Raw genomic sequence first — 19,873 nt, 5'->3', positions numbered from 1 at the left:
CCTGGGATAGGATAACCCTGAAACCATTAAAAAGAATGAAGGCCATCTGTATGCCTTTGCTGTGGCAAGATCTCCATATTACATTATTTAATGGACAAAGCAAAGTTTAGAAGAGGGTTTATGGTGTGTGAAGCAGGATCCCATCTGTGCTCATGTGGGCAAAAACTAAACATACAGGTGTAAATTCTGCTAGGAGACTATAAATTACTTTCCTTCTTCCTGGGCATGTGACTAGATGACACTCCTGGCCTTTCTTGCCCTATGTCTGGCCATAGGACTGAGTGCTGGCAGTGGGCTGCAGGACACACCCATGCTTATGACCCAGCTCCAACCTTGAAGAGTAGCACAAAGGCTTATAAGATAGACAAGAAGCAAGACAGAAGGAACTGGACAGAGCCACCCACTAATCAGGAAAGTCTCTGGATTGTTACACTGAAGTTACTCTGTACTATCAACATCCATGTCAACAGGTAAGTATGAATATAGCCACGGTTTTCCTTTACCTTTTCTGAAAGGAATCTCAAGACATTGTGAACACTGGTGACCTTTACAGAGAAGGGCCAGGTAAGGGCAGGGGTGAGGGAGGAGAGGCCTTTATTTCCCTTTGTATGCTTTTCGGTGCTGCTTGAGTTTTCTCATTTTATGCCTGTATTATTTTATCTTTAACGGAAATTACCTGGGCAAAGAGATGATGGCCTTTTTGTTGTTTTCTTCCTTATACTTCTTTGAATTAAAAATGTATACATAAACATCATTAGCCGTCAGGGAAGTGCAAATTAAAACCCCAATGAGATATTACTACACAGCTCTCAGAATGGCTAAAATAAAACATAGCAACACCAAATGCTGGTGAAGATGTGGAGAAAATGGACCACACATACAGTGCTGGTGAGAATGGTACAAACAATTTGGGGAACAGTTTAGCAGTTTCTTAAAAAACGAAACATGCAACTATCATACCAGCCAGCAACTGCACTCCTGAGCATTTATTCCAGAAAAAATAGTCTTACGTTCACACAAAACTTATATACAAATGTTTATAGAAGCTTTATAAGTATTGCCCCAAACTGGAAACAATATCCTGTAATAAACCATAATGGAAAAGAATATAAAAATAATGTATATATATATATATATATATGTATAACTGAATCATTTTGCTGAACAGTAGAAAGTAACACAACATTGTAAATCAACTATACGTCAAGAAAGAAATAATGAAAGAAAGAAGGAGGGAAGGAAGGGAGGGAGGGAGGGAGGGAGGGAGGGAGGGAGGAAGGAGGTGGTGGGGGTGTTTATAAAACGGCCACACAAGGGATCCCTGCGGTGATGGAAATGTTCTGTATCTTGACTGTATCTATGTTGATATCCTGAGTGTGATGTTGTAGAATAGCTTTGCAAGATTGGGTAAAGGGTACATGGGATCTCTCTGTATTCTTTCTTACAACTGCATATGAATCTATAATTATCTCAAAATTAAGAGTTTAATTTTAAAAAAGAAGCTAAAGGAAGCTAAATAGATACAGGAAAATGAGGTAACAGTGCTTTTTAAAAGAGAATTGGGGATGTGAAGTGAGTAGACGCTGTATGGGGCTGTACAGTGCTTAGCTGGGGCTGAGATGAGCTGGGAGGCCAGAGGGGCTGGCGCTGCTTGGGGCCAGCTGGGCTGCTTTTTGTACAGACCAGAGCAGCTGCACATGCTCCTAAGGACTGGGCAGAGCTGACTAGAACCCTGAATGGCTGGAACCTTGGGAGGCATTAAATATTATGTCTTTCTCTTACCCAAGCCTGTTTGGTTGTTCATAATCACTGGGTTTTCTTGTTGCCTCCAGTAATTAGAGATAGATTTTGGCTACAGATCTCCTCCCCAACAACCAGCCAGCAGATGGTATGTTATAAGATTTAAACAAGCCTCAGACCAAATCCTACCAACAGAAACATTCAGTAGTAAGCTGGCATCAAGATAGTCATGAACCTATTCTTATAGCTCAGTGGAGTCCCAGCTTTCTGTCCCTTAGGCAGTCTGTGAAGGCTCATCCCAGGCAGATATGATAATGTTCTGGGGGCAGGGGGCAGTCAAACTTCTAGCAGGGTAAGGTGAGAGAATCCTCCACTGTCAGCAGGACATGGGGCCAAATCAGTCAAAGGCCAAGGAACACCACTCTGCGATGCTCACAGATTTTACATCCTTGTTCACAGGAGGGCAGAAGTACCTGTACAATATTTCTAGCTAATCCACATATCTTGGAAGGCACTTCCTCAGGAAAATTATTTATAACGTCTCTTAGGCTAAGGGGCAAACCCTCTAATGAAAGTCAAGTTAGCTAAAGCACAGATATTGATGAACTCTAATTTAGCATCTTTAAAAATTAACTAAAACCTGGATTTAGCCAAGGTCCTGGCAAAAACAGCACACTCAAATTGGGTAACTAGAAGAGAGTTTAATAAAAGGATGATTTACAAAGTGTGACTAATGTGTAGAGAACCCATGAGATTCTGGAGCTAATAAGGGCAGAGCTGTTGTCACCTGTGAACCTGAAAGGGTTGGGGGATGAACAGTTACCAGAACCAGAGGGTGGAGAGGGCTGCCTGACAGAGCTGTGGCCTTCAGCAGAGGGATACAGCCAGCCCACAGGGAGAGAGCAGAAAGGAACCCAACCTCACACTCCTCTCTCTCTCTCTTACCTGTTGCCAGTATCCCCCAACCCCCACCAAACCCCACTGAAACCAGAAGCCATCTGAGGCCCTTGGTGCAAGGCAGCCTCCTAGGGCACACAGCAGGGCGAAGAAGGGGCAGAGGGTGAATCCCGAGGGGCAAGTAGAAGAAACTCAACACACACCACCTCTAGATGTGGTGGTGTATTCCATTCCTAGGTAATCTACCCAAGAGAAATGGAGGGACTTCCCTGGTGGCCCAGTGGTTAAGAATCTGCCTGCCAATGCAGGGGACACGGGTTCAAGCCCTGGTCTGGGAAGATCCCACAAGCCGTGGAGCAACTAAACCCGTGCACCACAACTACTGAGCCCATGTGCCACAACTACTGAAGCCCGTGCGCCTAGAGCCCGTGGTCCCCAACAAGAGAAGCCACGGCAATGAGAAGCCTGTGCACCACAACAAAGAGTAGCCCCCGCTCGCCACAACTACAGAAAGCCCGCACACGGCAACGAAGACCCGATGCAGCCAAAAAAAAAGGAGAAATGGAAATATATGTCCATGAAAACAAGCACATAAGAATGTTCACAGCAGCATATTATATAGCCAAAAAATGGGAACAACCCAAACATTCATCAGCTAGGAAATGAATAAACAAATTGTGGTATATCCATACGATGGAATATTATTCTGCAATAAAAATGAAAGAACCCACTGACACATGCTACAACATGGACGAACCTCAAAAATCCTGTGCTAAATGAAGGAAGTCAGGCACAAAAGACTACATATTGTGTGGTGGCATTCATATGAAGTGTTCAGAAAAGATTAGTGGCAGCCTAGGACTAGGGACGGGAATGGGGGATTAACTGTGACCAGTTGTGAGTGACCTCATTAGGATCTTATTAGGATGATGGAAATGTGCTAAAACTGGATGGCGACGATGGTGAAAACCTTGGTTAATTTACTAAAAATCATTGTACCATACACTTAAAACAGGTGAATTTTATGGTACATGAATTATATCTCAAGAAGCTGTTTAAAATTTTAAAACTGCATTTTTTACGTGCATATCATATTATGCATGCTGAAGTATTTTAAAGTAACTTATATTCAGTCTAACAGCTGATCTTCAGCCATAAAGTGTTATAACAAGTCCCACTCCGGGCCTGGATCCTATCTAGTGAGGTTTCACTTTGTAAAAAGACAATCAGTCAATATCTAGACATACATAGAATGTAATTAGGGGTGATACTCTGCATCTGTTGTTCCTTTAAATAGTTGATTTCCTAGTATATTTTTAAATGACATAAAAAGAAGTTTACTCAGACATTTTGGCTGGAACACAGTTATGGAAAAGAAATAAGCCACAGAGGGCTTCCCTGGTGGCGCAGTGGTTGAGAGTCCGCCTGCCGATGCAGGGGACACGGGTTCGTGCCCCGGTCTGGGAGGATCCCACATGCCGCGGAGCGGCTGGGCCCGTGGGCCATGGCCGCTGGGCCTGCGCGTCCGGAGCCTGTGCTCCGCAACGGGAGAGGCCACAACAGTGGGAGGCCCACGTACCGCAAAAAAAAAAAAAAAGAAAAAAGAAATAAGCCACAGAAAATGTCTCAAAGACTTTTGTGTCAATTTTGACTGACCCTAGGTAAAGAAAGCTTCATTCAGACCAGACTGAGCAAAGGAGAAGGTGGGAAGCAGGTTCTCTAAGAGAAACTCATCTTCAGCTGGGCCCGTAACACACTTTCCCCTGAAAAACAACCACCACGGAAAAACTAAACCAAGAAGAGTGAACCCCAAGGTGAACTATGGACTCTGGGTGATAATGACGTGCCAGTGTATATTCACTGTAGCAAACTTCCCACTCTGGGGTGTGTGTGCGGACAGGGGTATATGGGAACTCGCTGTACCTTCTGCAAGATTTTGTGGTCAATCTAAAACTGCTCTAAAAAATAAACTCTATCTTAAAACTTTAAAAATAAATAGAAAATTAAAAGATAAAAAAATAAGAACTGTCCCATTTTAAGGCCAATGATATCATGAAGTCTTCTCTTTCTCTCCTGGAGAATTCCCCACCCCCACCTCCAGCCCTCATTTTCAGTCTGGGAATCTATCAAAGGATGGCTAAAGAATTAAGTCACAAATCACTTCATCAGCCTCCAGAGGGGGAGATTGTCCATTAAATGGAAAACAATTTGCATTTTCAACACAAAGGATGCTCTCTGCCTTGTGTGCTTCCAGCCTCTCCTGAATTGTGCCATTTATCTCAAGAGCCATAGACTTTTTTTTTTTTTTTTTGCGGTACGCAGGCCTCTCACTGCTGTGGCCTCTCCCGTTGCAGAGCACAGGCTCCGGACGCGCGGGCTCAGTGGCCATGGCTCACGGGCCCAGCCGCTCCGCGGCATGTGGGATCTTCCCGGACCGGGGCACGAACCCATGTCCCCTGCATCGGCAGGAGGACTCTCAACCACTGCGGCACCAGGGAAGCCCAAGAGCCATAGACTTTTTAAAGGTTCCATGTGAAGTGGTCTGAGCCAGGAGGGGGACATGGAGAACACTTGGCTGTCTGGGCCAGCATGTTCCCTTTGTCCTTTTGAGCTGGGCTCAATCTTCTTTCTAGAATGTCCAGGCTGACAGGCTCCATACGTGGGTTTTGCCATCACCCCCCTTCAGGGAATTAAGCCCCAGAAGCACGCCCTCTCCCAGAATTCCCTGCCAAGCACTGTGCTAAAAGAAGAATGGCTGCTGCTGTGATGAATAGACCATTTTCCTTCTGCTGTGTGTTAGGGCCTAGGTCAAGGAAGGTGCTTGTTGCTGCTAATCTATAACAGGTGGTGGGAATGCCAGGGAAGACAGGGCTTCTTCTGTGTGGCAGTAAATAAAATAAAGGGCTTGAATTCAGGTGCCAAAGGAATGGAAATGGTGTGAAATACAGAGTGAAACAGAGGCTTCAGAGGCATGAAGAGCAGGCCCATTCTTGTCCTTCCTCCTCCAGCCCATCCCTCTCCACAATTTGTTTCACGCTGCTTCCAATAATGCTTGAAATTCCTTTAAAAGGAGGCAAAGTCACTATTGCCACTCTAAATACAAATACAGATTAGGTTAAAATGTAATATAGAATAGGCTACTGGAAAGTTGGAGTAAAAGTCCCTATTTCTACCATGAAATGCAACTAAAACATGCAACCTGGACATAATACATAAAATAAATATAAAAAGACTCCAAAAGATAGTGAGAAGATCAGCTATGGGCCTTGAGACCTGAGGAAACCGGTGGTGAGTCTCCTGGGTTTTCTTTTTGCCTCATATATCCCAGACTTATTGCTGGAGAAGCTGGATATTCAGAAACACCAACAGTGCAGACATAAAAAGTCCCAATAAAGCCTGCTCTTTCTAACCAAAGAACCAAAACATGGCAGCCTAGCAAGGCAGAAAACTTTAGACAATAACTGTCGTGCTCCAGACAAACAACTCAAAAAAAAAAATCTATGTTCCTATTGCCACCCCTGCCTCCAAAGGCTGAGTGGGGAGCTGACACTTCCACTCTGGTGAGTCCCAACAAGGACTCCAACCCCCTGCCAGGTTGGCATCAGAGAAGGATGAGCAGGGAGCTGGGACTTTCATCCCAGCCACCCCACCCACCATGTCAGCAGAGACCTGAACTTCCACTTCCACCTGACAGTGCCAGAGCACCCCTTCTGCTCTCTCCCTTCTTCCTTCCCCTGGGATGATGACAGAGGAAGCCTAGTGAAGATTCAGGACTTATACCATCACTGCAGTGTTAGTGAGACCACCTCCTCCAAGTACTGCTTGTGGGGAGCAGTAAGCATGCACTCTTGCCTCAAAAATCCAGAGTGGCTCATGAGAAGCCAGAACTCCTACACCCATCCAGCAGTAACAAGGAGGCAGCACCCCCCAAAGGAGGCCAAGTGGAAAACCTGGGCTTCTACCTCACCTGGTAGGAAAAAGCACCCCCTCCTCCCCCTGTTGAAGCAATGTCAGTACAGACCTAAACCAGAAGATTTAAATATGATCCAGAGTCTCATAACGTAAAACCAAAAATGTCCGAGATTCAATTAAAGAAAAAAAAACTCCTCACACCAAGAATAAGGAAGATCTCAATCTGAGTAAGATAAAAACAATGGACAAATGCTAACACCAAGATGACACAGATGTTAGAATTATCTGACTAGAATTTTAAAGCAGCTATCGTAAAAATGCTTCAGAGAGCAATCACAAACACAATTAAAACAAATGAAAAATAGGACATTTCAGCAAAGAAATAGAAGATATAAAGAAAAGTGAAATGGAAATTTTAGAACTGAAAAATACAGAAAGTGAAATTAAAAACTCAACGGATGGGCTCAATGGCAGAATGGAGAGACCAAGGAAAGAATCCATGAACTTAAAGATAAAACAACAGGAATTACCCAATCTAAACAGAGAAAAAATACACTGCAAAAATGTGAACAGCATCTCAGAGACCCACTAGACTATAAGAAAGGTCTTGCATTTGTGTCATTAGAGTCCCAGAAGAAGAGGAGAGGGCTAGGCAGCTCAAATATTCAGAAAGAATATTTGAAGAAAGAATGAATGAAAAATTTCCAAATTTGTGACAAGGTATAAACCTACAGATTCAAGAGACTGAGTGAATCTCAAACAAGATAAACCCAAAGAAACCCACACCAAGAAACATAACTAAACTCCTGAAAGCTGAACACAAAGAAAAAAATCTTGAAAGCAATGAAAGAGAAACAACACCTTACCTATAGGGGAAAATGATTTGAATAACATCAGACTCCTCAGAAATCATAGAGGCCAGAAGGAAGTGGCACAACATTTTTCAAGTGCTGAAAGGAAAGGATTGTCAACTATAAATCCTATAGTCAGCAAAATTATCCTTCAGGAATGAAGGGGAAATGGGGACAGTCTCTGATGAAGGAAAACAAAGAGAATTTGTCACTGGCAGAGCTACTGTAGAAGAACAACTAAAGGAACTTCTCTAAACAGACAGGAAATAACAAAAGAAAAAATCTTGGAACATCAGGGAAGAAGAAAGAACAATAGAAAGAGTAAAAATATGGGTAAGTACAACACATTTTCTTTCTCAAAAAGAGAAAGAAAAAAGCAATATATGGGAAAGAAAACACAGATTAAATATCCAATAATAGTGGCTAAACTTGGAGAGCTTACTCTATGCAAAGCATTTTGCCCGTCTCATCCCGTTTAACTTTTACAAAAGCCCAGATGGAATTATCATCACCTCCATTTTATTGATGTGGAAATTCTGCAGTGAGCATATTGGAGGCAGAGTTTGAACAGACATCTGATCCATTCCCAACCTCGAATTCTTAACCATTACAATCCATAGCATTCCAGACTCTGAACTGCTTTCCTTGAAGCAGCAATTAGCAGGGAGAAAAGAACAGGCTCTCTGGGAGAGAGGGAATCCTGCATGAAAGAAAGGTAGGGATCCCAGAAAATTGTTTAACACAGCCTTAGAAAAGAACAAAAGGAAACAAAGAATAAGATTCTACAAGAAGAGCAAAGCAAGAGTTAGTCTAGAAGAGAAACAGAATTTAGAATTTGAAGGCTCTTAGGAGACATCTTTTGTGCTCATAAAGACCTGGAAGCCCAGAAAGGATGTGTAACTTGTCCAAAATCTGCAGACAGTTAGTGTCTGAATGAGGACTGGAACTCATAGCTCCTGACCCCCAGGCCATTGCTTTTGGAAAGAGTAAGGAAATGAATTGCCAAGGAGAATCCGCACATGGGTCTCCTCTAAGAAGAAAGAAAAGTGTCTGAGTCTTAAGATATCAAGGGGGCCACAGGTATATCAGGTCAGCATGAATTTGAGGAAAGAATCTGGAAAATCATAAAGAAATAACCTGAGTTCTCCAGAGAACTGAGAGGTAAGGCCTTGGATCTTGTGGATGAAAGATAAGACCCTTTCCAGAAAACTGGTCTAAGGTGAAAAAACAGTTATATAAGAGGTGATATAGTTTTAACACAAATAGCTAGAAAAGCTTTCCTTCTGATTTGGGGTATGGAAGATACAAGGCTTTGGAAAGGGGTTGGCACATGGTCTCTCCAACCTCAACACTCAAATATAACCACTCATCTACTGAGTGTTGGGCACTACTGATTATCAGAAAGTTCCTATATACAAATTAGGATAAGAGCAAAGATGAACTCTTTAGCTGCAAGAAAACAACAAAAACAGAGTTGAAATAGAATGTCAGTACCAAAGAAATTATCTTCAGAGCATGGAGGATGGGGGGTAGACCCAAAAGACCAGCACTCGGAGCTTTTAAGTGGTATAGTTCAGCTCTGTTAACTAAAAAGAAAACCAGAAGTTTCTATCAGGTACCTCCAATATACCTTGCAATGTTCATTTCACAGAAGATGATTTGACCTCTCTCATGACACAGGCCTTTAGGAACAAGAAAACACATGAGTACTACACTATTGTTGAACGTAGTTTTCATAATTGAAGTGCTTTTCATTATGTTTTTAAGGTATTGATTTTTAACAGCCATCCTCATAATTTCTAGGATTCTATTTCTTCTATTGTATTTTACATGGTTCTAGAGGTTAGTATAATACGCGCAAGGAAGAAAGAAAATATATAGGAATTCCAGGAAACAATACTTCATTAGTGAAAATGTCAAACTTGTAATAATGCTAATAATAATGGCATACAAAACTACATATGCTGTAAACACATTTTTAGAAAAGCATAACTACCTACTATCTATCTATCTATCTATCTACAGAGAAACAAAAACCCTGGAAGGAAACACTCAAGGACTCTAATCACACTCCAGTGACCCTCAGCCCTATCAGATTCTCTCTTTATATTATATTTTTTAATGCCCATTAATCTTCTTGAAGTGAAAATTATATATATACATATCTCCTACCTACACAAATGATTTTTAAATCAACATATGCCCTAGCTATAAAAGGAAAGTAGTTTATAATTTTTTTATTGCTTTAAGTATATAAATGCTTATGGTACAATTACCCTAGGAAATAACAGTGTCTCCATAAATTCCTAAAACAACTCCTAAGGGGAGATACTGCCACCTTTGAATATCATTGTATTTTTTTTAAAAGGTAGCCAGGCGGTGAGATTATGATTTTTAAATTTCTTTTTTTATAGAAAATAGTTTCCTTCATAAGGGAATGTCCATTTCTTTTATAATCAGAAAACTAGTGTTTGGGATGGGGTCATGTGACTATGATGTGTTTAATAAAAGGGGAGGAGAAAGTCTCCAGGGACACAACTTACCTCGAATGAATAAGCTTTCCCAATCCCATCTCCTGCTCCAGTGATCACTGCAAAAAGCAGAAATGGTTTTAAAGGATAGAATTAATCTTTAAACCCCTTTCTTGCTGGCTACATGTTCTTGCAGGCCTACTCTCTAGGACACAATATTCCAAAGCACTGCCCTTCTGCTCTCCAGCCCTACTCCGCTCAACTGTGACGTTTCCAGCCTTGACTCCCTTCACTAAATGTTCAAAATGAAGCTTTTTTTTCTTTTTTTGGATGGGGTTTGGGGGGAAGGGTTGGTGAGGCTATGAAAAACATGCTCCAAAATGAAACAAAGAACATTAGCCAGCGAATATTTTATTCAGACCCCATAAGGGCTTAGACATTTCTAAGCCTTAATTCATCAAGGACAAGCAGTGTATGCTATTATCTCTCTACCCACACACCCAATTATCACTGTAAGGACATTTCAAGGTTCCTACTAAAAGCTGAGTTCTCCCCACTTCCTATCCTCACTCTCACAGGACAGCAGCAATCAAAGCCCATTGAAGATAGAGAACTTAACAAAGAGGAAAATACAGAAATACAAAAAGAGGATGCAGTGACATGAGGAACCTAAAGAACTTGTGCTCACTGGATCTATTGATTAATAGATAACAATGAGATGGGCCTTCTAGTCCTTTTATAGCCAACAGCACATACATATTTAATGACTGAGCTCTAGGGTAAACGTCATTCATGTGAATGTCACAGTTTCAAAACACAGTACAATTCAGTATATACATAGCTGCAGTTTACCTTTGCACCAACAATCGGAGGATATGCTTTCCAAAAGTGTGTACAAAAGCTATGTATACATTTAGTTTACTTGAGAGGGAGAGCAGACCAAGCTAAAAAAGCTTCAGGCAGTGCTTCGGGCAGAAGTACCCTCAATTTACTTATTACCAGTGATTTTACTTGTTTATTTGGGTACTTTTAAGTGACTCCACGTATATGACTTGTTTTACTCTGTAGAGGTATTTTGCTCAGGGTTGTTGTCTTCTGCCTCACCTTCCCCTCCATTACAGGCATCCTCAAAATCACCCAGTACAAGGCCTGAACTATAGTCAAGATAACGTCAATAAGTGGCTGGTACCTACTGAGTGTTTACTTTCTGCCGCGCATTATATTTTTGGGTTTTGTTTTTAGTCACTTAGACCTTATTATTTACAAGTTAAATTACACAGCATGAGATGGACTGGAGGGAGAAGAGGGGAGGAAGCTGGCTCCTGAGGTTCCCGGCCACCTCCACCCCCTCCTCGGTGCCTAGCAAAGTCTCCAGTGCTGCCTCTGCCCCAGTGTCCAGGTCAGGCCTCGGAACACAGCTTCCAAGCCAGGACTGAGGTTCTGGCTCTGACACCCCAGAGCACCAGGGCTCCCACTAGCAGCTTCTTCATGGCGGGTGGTGGGAATGTGAAGGCATCAGTTTGTCTAGGTGAGGGTGACAGATGAGGCTGCTGGAATTCAGGGAGAAAGTGGAATAGGCACTGTAGGTCCAATAAAGCTCTTCCGTGTCCGGCTTACAGAAATGCAGAAAGAGCATGTGGATGGGCAACCCCACAGCCACCATCTCATCTGATATTCAAAACAAGCCTATAATTCAGGGAACATCATTTTCCTTAGTTTATATTTGAGGAAGCTAAGGGAGAGAAAGTTCTTAACCCAATCAAGGCCACACTGCTAAAAATGATGACTACAGGATTTGAACCCAGGCTCTGACTTTAGGGTCACAAATCTATAAAGAATATCAGTGATGGGACTTCCCTGGTGGCACAGTGGTTAAGAATCCACCTGCCAATGCAGGGGACACGGGTTCGAGCCCTGGTCCGGGAAGATCCCACATGCTGCGGAGCAACTGAGCCCGTGCACCCCAACTACTGAGCCTGCGCTCTAGAGCCCACGAGCCACAACTACTGAGCCCACGTGCCGCAACAACTGAGGCCCGCATGCCTAGAGCCCGCGCTCCGCAACAAGAGAAGTCACCACAATGAGAAGCCCGCGCACCGCAACGAAAGAGTAGCCCCCACTCGCAGCAACTAGAGAAAGCCTGCACGCAGCAAGGAAGACCCAGCATAGCCAAAAAAAAAAAAACAACAACAAATACCAGTGACAAAATTAGGAAATCAACCACATATGACCGCACATGCACTTCTTTTAGAATGTGTGTCCTCAGAAGGGCTTTGCCGTACACTGATGGGCAGAGTTCTAAGCCCCTCAGAGCACAGGCATTTGGATCTGTGTGATGCAGAGTATTTGGATCCAGAACATTCAAGTTCAAACTGCTTAGCAAGTTCACTGGAGACCTCATACTGCCCTGAGAGGGAGTGCTCACACACACATATTCTCTCTCTCTCTCTCTCTCTCTCTCTCCCTCTCTCTCTCTCTCTCTCCCCCTCTCTCTCTCCCCAGATTAACAAGCAACAGTTAAAAACGCATTTTATTCATGCCAAACAATTTTCAAATAGTAATTTTTTTAGCTTTGGGAAATAAGGATACAGGATGCCTAGTTAAACTTGAATTTCAGGTAAACAACAAATGATTTTTTCGTATAAGAATGTTGCACATAATATTGGGGGTGTCATGTACTAAAAAATTATTCTTTATTTATCTGAAATTCAAATATAACTGAGTATCCTGTATTTTATCTGGCAGCCCTATAAGGTTGTTTACAATCTTTCCTATTTAGCCTGGCATTGTATGTCTAAAGCCACACAAATTCTTATTTTTTTTAAAATCATTGGATTTCTTGGTGCCCAACTGTAGTGTAAAACCTGACAGTTGGGTTTTTGGTTTTGTTTTTTTCTTTTTTGTAATGCAAGTGCCTGACTTTGATTGCCAATGAGGCATCAACTTCAAAGAGGCATCAACTTTAAAGATGGTGATTTCTAATAAAAGCTATGCTGGCCACACCATCATGTAAAAAGCCAGGCCATCTCCCCCAAATGAGGTTCCTTTGTTTTAAAAATCTTGATTGATTTCAATAACTGACCATTTGGACCACTTGTTTTTTCTCTTCCTGTGCTTTAAATTCCTGCTTTTATGTTTTAAATTCACCATTAAAGAGTGAGCGTGTGAAACCCTAGGCCCCCACCCCAGAATAAAATAAAAGCAGAACTCCAGGCCCATTCACTCTCTCTCTCTCTTTGCGCCCATGACCTTGCTATGTGGCACCAGGTGTCCTACATAATTTCCAGGTCCTGAAAGTAATAAACCTTTTTTTTTTTTTTTAAAGTGTCCTGATGGTTATTGCTGAAAGCCACCTTGCAATCACAGTAAGAACCACAAGGGCCAGCCCGACCACAGTATTGGTTATTGATAGACTGACACCAGCACATAACACCAACTTTGAAATGCAAACTTAGCATCTCGTTCAAGGAGATGCCGAAACCATAGCCTCACGTCCTTCACCTTAAACTCAGTATGGAGCTGAAATTCTGCATGGCAGTTCCAGGAGCTAAATCCCATTGGGAGGCAGCAATTAATCAGTCTACTTGGGACACAAACCAGACCCAGATTCCATATATAACCATTTTAAAAACATGTCTCCACAGAGATCTTTATTGCCTTGATTTTGTATTACCCTCACTTCTTGAAAGGGCTCAGAGAAATTTTTTTTTCATAAAATGAATTTAAATTATTGGACTTCAGAATGTTGAAACACCCTTTAAGAAAATGGAAGCACCCTGGGCTTTTGAAAATCTGAAGAAGAGGATAGATAATTTCCTGCAGCATCTGTTACTTGTATCATCAGAAACTCCAAAAATAAGAAAACCCAACTAGTGAGAATGAGAGGAGAAGCACACAGGCAAGGACTGAGTCACGTTGTTCCCTAATTATCCTCCTGATGCCCCACACCTCATTTCTCAGACAATCCTAATTTCATTCGTGCCTTCCAGCCTCCCAAATTAAAATACCCCAAAGGAATTACATCTTTGCTCTCAAAAGGAAAAGATACAATATATCTTTTGAGACCTAAGTGATAATAAGCAAGAACAACAAAAAAAAACAAGAGATGGAAAACTTTCTTTACCTGCCCACTGTCCCATTGACTTCAAGAAAGACCTTGGCGAAACTTTCCAGAAGTGCAGGAAAATACATTTGGAGAATCTCACCCATTTCACCAGATGGACCAGGCACACCAGCAGCCCTACAAAAATGAAGAACTGTTCCAGAACCTCCCCCATGATGGCACCGCAGCAGATGCTGTTTTGGACCTGGTTGGGGCCCTCACAGCCTCCAGGCGCGAGCGTGACTGCTCTGGAGGAGTGTCAGTCAGTCCCCTTCTGGAGTCACTGGGCACATTCCAACGCGTCACTGTGTCGAGGCATTCAGATTGGAGTAACTTCTTTACACAATCCTCTGATTCACAGGCTTCGGAATAAAATATTGTTTCTAATATCTTTACAGCACTGTTGGGCTTTTGTGACACAGGGGAGTTGGTGAAGAAGTGGACATAAAGAAAGATAAAGGCTGGACAAAGAAAAATGGCAGCCCAGCATTCCCTCCCTGAATTTGGAAGCTAAAAAAGATACTTAAAAGTATGCAAAATCCTATAAGTCATTCATTCACTTATTCAGCAAATATTTATCGACTGCCTACAGGTGGCATCAGTCTTTGAGGCGCTGGGAATATATAATAGTAAACACAGCCAGTCACTGCCATGGGGGAGCTGAGAATCACAGTCAATGTGCGAATAACTAAGATAATGTCAGATATAAGTGCCGTGAAAAAGTGCTACGGAGTGACTTTTTAGAGTGACTAGTGAGCACAGGAAGAAAGTCTGTGAAGAGGTGGTATTTTGAACTGAAATTTGAAGGAAAAGGAGACAGTCCTGCAAAGATAAGTTTCCCCCTCCAGGCTGAGGGAACAGCTAGTACAAGTGACCTGAAATGAGAAAGATACATGTATTTGAGGAATAAACAGCACTACATAGAGGAACTGGTCGGTAGAGAACAAAGGAAGGAAAGAATAAAGTAAGGTGAAGGCATGGGGAGGAGCCAGATACTCCTGGTGAGGAGTTTGGACTTTATGAGCAACGGGAAACCACTGAAGAGACTCAGACAATGGTGTTATCTAATCCGAGTCACTCTGGATGCTGAGAGATGATGACCTTTTGGAGGTGGGGATGGAGAGTGGTCGTGGCACTGAAGCAGGGGCAGCGAGACTATGACAGTCATCTGAGAAGAGTGCCCCCATGTTCATCCTTTGGCCCCCTTCTCCTTCTGTCCACACTTACTCATTTGGTGACGTTACCCAATCTCTTGATTCTAAGGACGCTGTGCACTGAGGAGCCCCAAATATATAAGTTCAGTGGTAACCCAGGCTGCTCATCCAGACTTGCATTTCCAACTGCCTACTTAACACCTCCATCTGAATGCCTGTCATCTCAAGCTTAAGTCTAGTACTGGTTTCTGATATTACCAGCAAATGTCAAAACTGTTCCCCTTGCAGACTTCCCTATCCCAGAACATGGCAACTCTTATGTTCCAGTTGTTCAGGTTAAAAACCTTAGAGTTATCCTTGACTCCTCTCTTTCTCTCACATCCTGCAGCCAATCTGCCTCCTGTTGACCAACAATTGTATTTGTTTTCAGTTTTAGATTATGCTAAACAACATTGCTATGGATATTCTTGTATTTGTACTTTCCCACACATGTGCATGTCTCTCTCACACACACAAACACACACATACATGTGATTGCAGGGTCATACATGTTATACATGTACAACTTCAATTTTACTAGTGTGTCAGTCCCACTCAGGAGACAAACCACACAGCAATTTGAACATGGACTATTCAATATTAAAAAATTAGTTGGGAATTAGCTGCTAAAAGGGCATAAAAGAAAACTCAAAAGCTGAAGAAGAGTATTTAGGAAACAAATGAACTTGGAAGGGAATTCCTGGAGCCAAGGCTGGGATTCAGACCTCACTGGAGAGAGTATGGTTGCAGCCAACCGGTTGGTGATGAAGTTCTCTGGGTTGCCCGAGACAGAGCTGCTCACAGTCAGGAGGATAAGTCTGGTTAGTAGGGAACTGCTGCCTGGGACCAGAAATCCCCACTGGGAAGCTGACAAAACTTGCTGGAAAGCTACTGGGGGGTGGGGGGGTGGTTGCTGTTGAACTCCCTGGGGTGAGCCCTACTGGGGCTCAACTGGGAAAAACTGACATTTATTTTTACAATATTGGGTCTTTCAACCTACAAACTGGCATATCTCTCCTTTTAGGTCTTCTTAATGTCTCTCAATAACGTTTATAATTTCCTTAAAAATTCTTGCTCTTATAGAAATTTATAATAAGAAAAATATCAAAAATATGTAAAAGTACAGAGACTAACTTAATGAACCCTCACTTACCCATAGGTATAGGTAACTATGATGACAGTTAATAACAAAATTAACTATCATTTCATGTCCATTTTTACTTTGTATATACCCATTTTCCCTACTCCCAAACCCCTATAACGGGAAGGACTCTTCAAAAGAATAACATAAAAATAATGCAGTTATTACAATTTAACAATTAGTAGTAATTCCATCAAATATACAGTCAGTATTTAAATTTCCCTGATTGTTACATACATATTTTTAAGTTGACTTTTGAATCATTTTCTTCTTAAAGGGCTACACATTGCATTAAAGTCATATGTCTCATAAGTGGTATAGGTTTTCTCTCCCACCCTTTAAAAAATGTTTACTATGATTTATTTGTTTACGAAATTAAGTTGTTAATCTTATAGAATTTTCCACGTTTTGAATTTGCTGATTGCATCTCCATGGTGTTTCTTAACATGTTCCTTTGTTCCCTATATTTCTTCTAAACTATTTAGATCTAGAGCAGAGGTCAGCAAACTTTCACTTTAAAGGGCCAGATAGTAAAGATTTTATTTTAGGCTTAGTGGGACATACCGTCTCTGTTGCAAAACAGACCCTGGCCATTGTAGTACAAAAGCAGTCATAAGTACTTAAATGACAACTCTATGGATAGGATGGACCTCAAGGGCATTATGCTAAGTGAAGTAAGTCAGAGAAGAAAGATAAATACTATATGATCTCTCTTATATGTGGAGTCCTTTAACAATGTGTGTGTGTGTGTGTGTGTATATATATATAAATATATAATGATATGTATATATAAATAAGCTCATAGTTAGAGAGCACAGATTTGTGGTTGCCAGAGGCAAGGGGTGGGGGTGGGAGAAATGGTGCACTTTTCGTGTCTGTCTTTTTGTTTGGGGTTTAAATAGACTGAATTTTTTTAAAGGGAGGGGGTTAGGGAGAAATATGTACAGGAGTATTGGGAACCATGGGTAATTAAGATGTTCCCATCTTCTCCAGTCTTCAGAGATTATTAATACCCAAATGACAATAGTCTAAGTCTCTATTCTACTGCCATCAAAGAGTTCAGTATTTTATTAGGTTTTCCTCCTCATGTAATTTTAGGGAACCGTTAAGGAACCTGTTGCCCCAATCCTCCCATTCTAGCCAAGCAAGTCTGGTCTCTGGCTCTGGGACAGTGCTTCACTCTGCTGGTCACTCCTTGCCGTCTTTCTCCTTTTCCAGGCTGCTATCTTTCTTCTTCTTTCTAAGGGAAAATAAGAACATTTAGTTATAAGACAACTTAATCTAGATTTAGGGGGAAAAATCTAATATTGCAGGTCAATAATTCTGCTAGTTATACTCAATCTATATGCCCAAACAGAATAGGTAATGTCTCAGCCTAAAGCATTTTCATATACATGATGGGGAGGGGTAATGGTAGGTATATTAGCATCACTAAAAGAGTCATCAAAGTGTTGCCTCCAGAATTAAAGGACAGCCTGCTCCCTAAAATACAGAAGTTCACTGCAACCCTCCAAATGATAGTTCTTCAACTTGGAAAAATTTAAGATCTTGTCTCCACCAGCTATAGAGGAGGCAATGTAAACACTGTGGATCAAAGAGAATTTCTGTAACAAGTGATGTGATTCCTGGGTTTTGTTTGCATATACAGAAACAGTAATGAATATATACTGAAAGAACAATCTGAGAGATCTTTGGTAGGGAAACTGTAGAGTTACCTGATGACTGAAACTTCCTAACTTGAAAGAGCTATGAAAAAGAGAAGAGACTATAATTTCATATATATGTGGAATATATAATATTGGGAGATAGAATCTAAAAGGAAAGACCAAAGTACAGATAGTGTGACTGTCTTAGCCGGGGTTCTTTCTGATATGAGGACCTTGTGAAGACAGTTATTTTGGGAAGTAATTCCAATGAGCAGGAGTTGGGTTGGGACCAGGAGATTGAACAGGAAAAGACAGAAAGACATGAATATGTCATTGAGCTGGTCACTGCTGTGAGTGACTGAGGCTCCATCTGCTGGAAAAGCCTCTGAGAAAATGTAGAATGCACCTCAGATTCTTCTGCCTTAAGTAAAAAAGTACAGTAGTTTATCTATTGGCTCCCGGCTCCATGATCAAGGTTGCCCTGTGCGGTATCACCTCCCTCAATTCCAGGTTTGCCTGTATGTCAGGTGATGAGCGAGTTCCTGTGGGTTAAGAGGAGCCCCAGCTCCCTGAGAGATAGCAGCTACTGTCAAGTTCCGCCTGCATTCCTCTCTAAACCATGCCATTTTATTTACCATGGCACTTTCAACTAAGGTCTTTATCTGGAGCAGCTTCTCAGTTCCAAGGGTCAATTGCTCATAAAGCTATGGGCTGCCTGAAGAGGGTACAAGTAATGTGGAGATTAAGCTAAAATTAAAGCAAATGAGATGGCCTTTGTCAATGGTGGCTCCCCACTCCTTCCCATTTTCTCCGGCTGCCCCTTATTTACTGTTTTTTGTACCAGACTCTGCATTAAGCACTTTACAAGGATTACCTGTCTTGTTTAATTATTACTCTTCCCATTGTGGGTTGGTTGGCAAAGCAGATATTGTAGATCAGCCTTCTCAGCACAACCACATCTGTCCCCAAAGGAGTGAGAGGCTGAGGTGTTTGATAAATATGAAAACAACAATTACCGTTTTCACTAAGGCCTGGAAAAGGCCAGGCCGATGCCCATCCTGCAGTCCTATGCCTCTGCTTTATTTTTCTTCTGAGCATATTATTTATTGGCTTATCTTATTTGCTTGTGGTTGGGTCTCCTGCCACTACAATGTAAACGCCTTTGGATTGGGACTTTGTTTTGTTAGAGCAAAAGTAAGTAGTCAATAAATATTCACTCTTTAATGAAAAAGGAAAATGAACGTTTATTGGTGTGGAAGCAATGAATTTAAGTTCCTGTTAAAGAAGTTTTGGTAAAGAGGTGATAGACACTGGTACAGGTAAGGGGCAGGTTGCAGGGTCTCAGGGAGCAGGGATAGATCTCAACTGGAAGCCTATAGCATATGGAGTTAATGAAGAGGAAATTTTTAAAAACCTGAAAAAGGCAAAGATGGGAAGGGGTTCCTTCACAATTGCCCCATTTATCAAATGTTTGTGTGTTTATTATCAAACGTTTGTGTGTTTATCTGTCCCAGCACTCAATAGAGGACAGAATGGTTGGACAAAATATGGTAAGATGCAGAAGTGGGAGCAAAGGGGGTGGCAAACTGGAGAAATTCAGAGGAAGAAAGAGGCCTGAGGAAGGCTCTCTAAGATGTTCATAAGGGCCTGGCCTTCTCCCTAAAGCATCTGTGTAAGTGAGCTGTGGTATGTGTTAGGGGAAAGGATTACAAGAAGTTTCACACTAGAGAGACCTTTAGAGAATTTGACTTTGTCACCAAGTTTTCAGTGAAAGAGGACAAAACTAACGTTTTCTACTGATGCAGGTCATCAAATGTCATCCAAAAATGGAGAGTGGCTTTCACAAAGGAAAAGCAGAGCTAATAATTATGTAAAAATTAGCTCCCTGAGAGTAGATTTCTTGAAAGTGGCAAGGTTTAG

At 41.8% G+C, this 19,873-nt stretch overlaps 1 protein-coding gene across 1 annotated transcript in view; it reads right to left on the bottom strand.

Annotated features, from left to right (window-relative positions):
- Nucleotides 1-14,270, bottom strand: part of HSD17B3 (hydroxysteroid 17-beta dehydrogenase 3) — a 37,639-nt gene extending 23,369 nt beyond the window's left edge. Inside the window, exons 1-2 of the mRNA XM_065878836.1 lie at nt 13,995-14,270; nt 9,944-9,990 (exon numbers count right to left, since the gene is read on the bottom strand). Of these exons, the coding sequence (XP_065734908.1) occupies nt 9,944-9,990; nt 13,995-14,148 (201 nt within the window). The 5' untranslated portion in view covers nt 14,149-14,270. The remainder of the gene's footprint in view (nt 1-9,943; nt 9,991-13,994) is intronic.
- Between the last annotated feature and the right edge of the window lie 5,603 nt (nt 14,271-19,873).

The sequence above is a fragment of the Phocoena phocoena genome, chromosome 6 (genome assembly GCF_963924675.1).
Source record: "Phocoena phocoena chromosome 6, mPhoPho1.1, whole genome shotgun sequence".
Taxonomy (NCBI): domain Eukaryota; kingdom Metazoa; phylum Chordata; class Mammalia; order Artiodactyla; family Phocoenidae; genus Phocoena; species Phocoena phocoena.
This window is presented reverse-complemented; position numbering and strand designations above follow the sequence as displayed.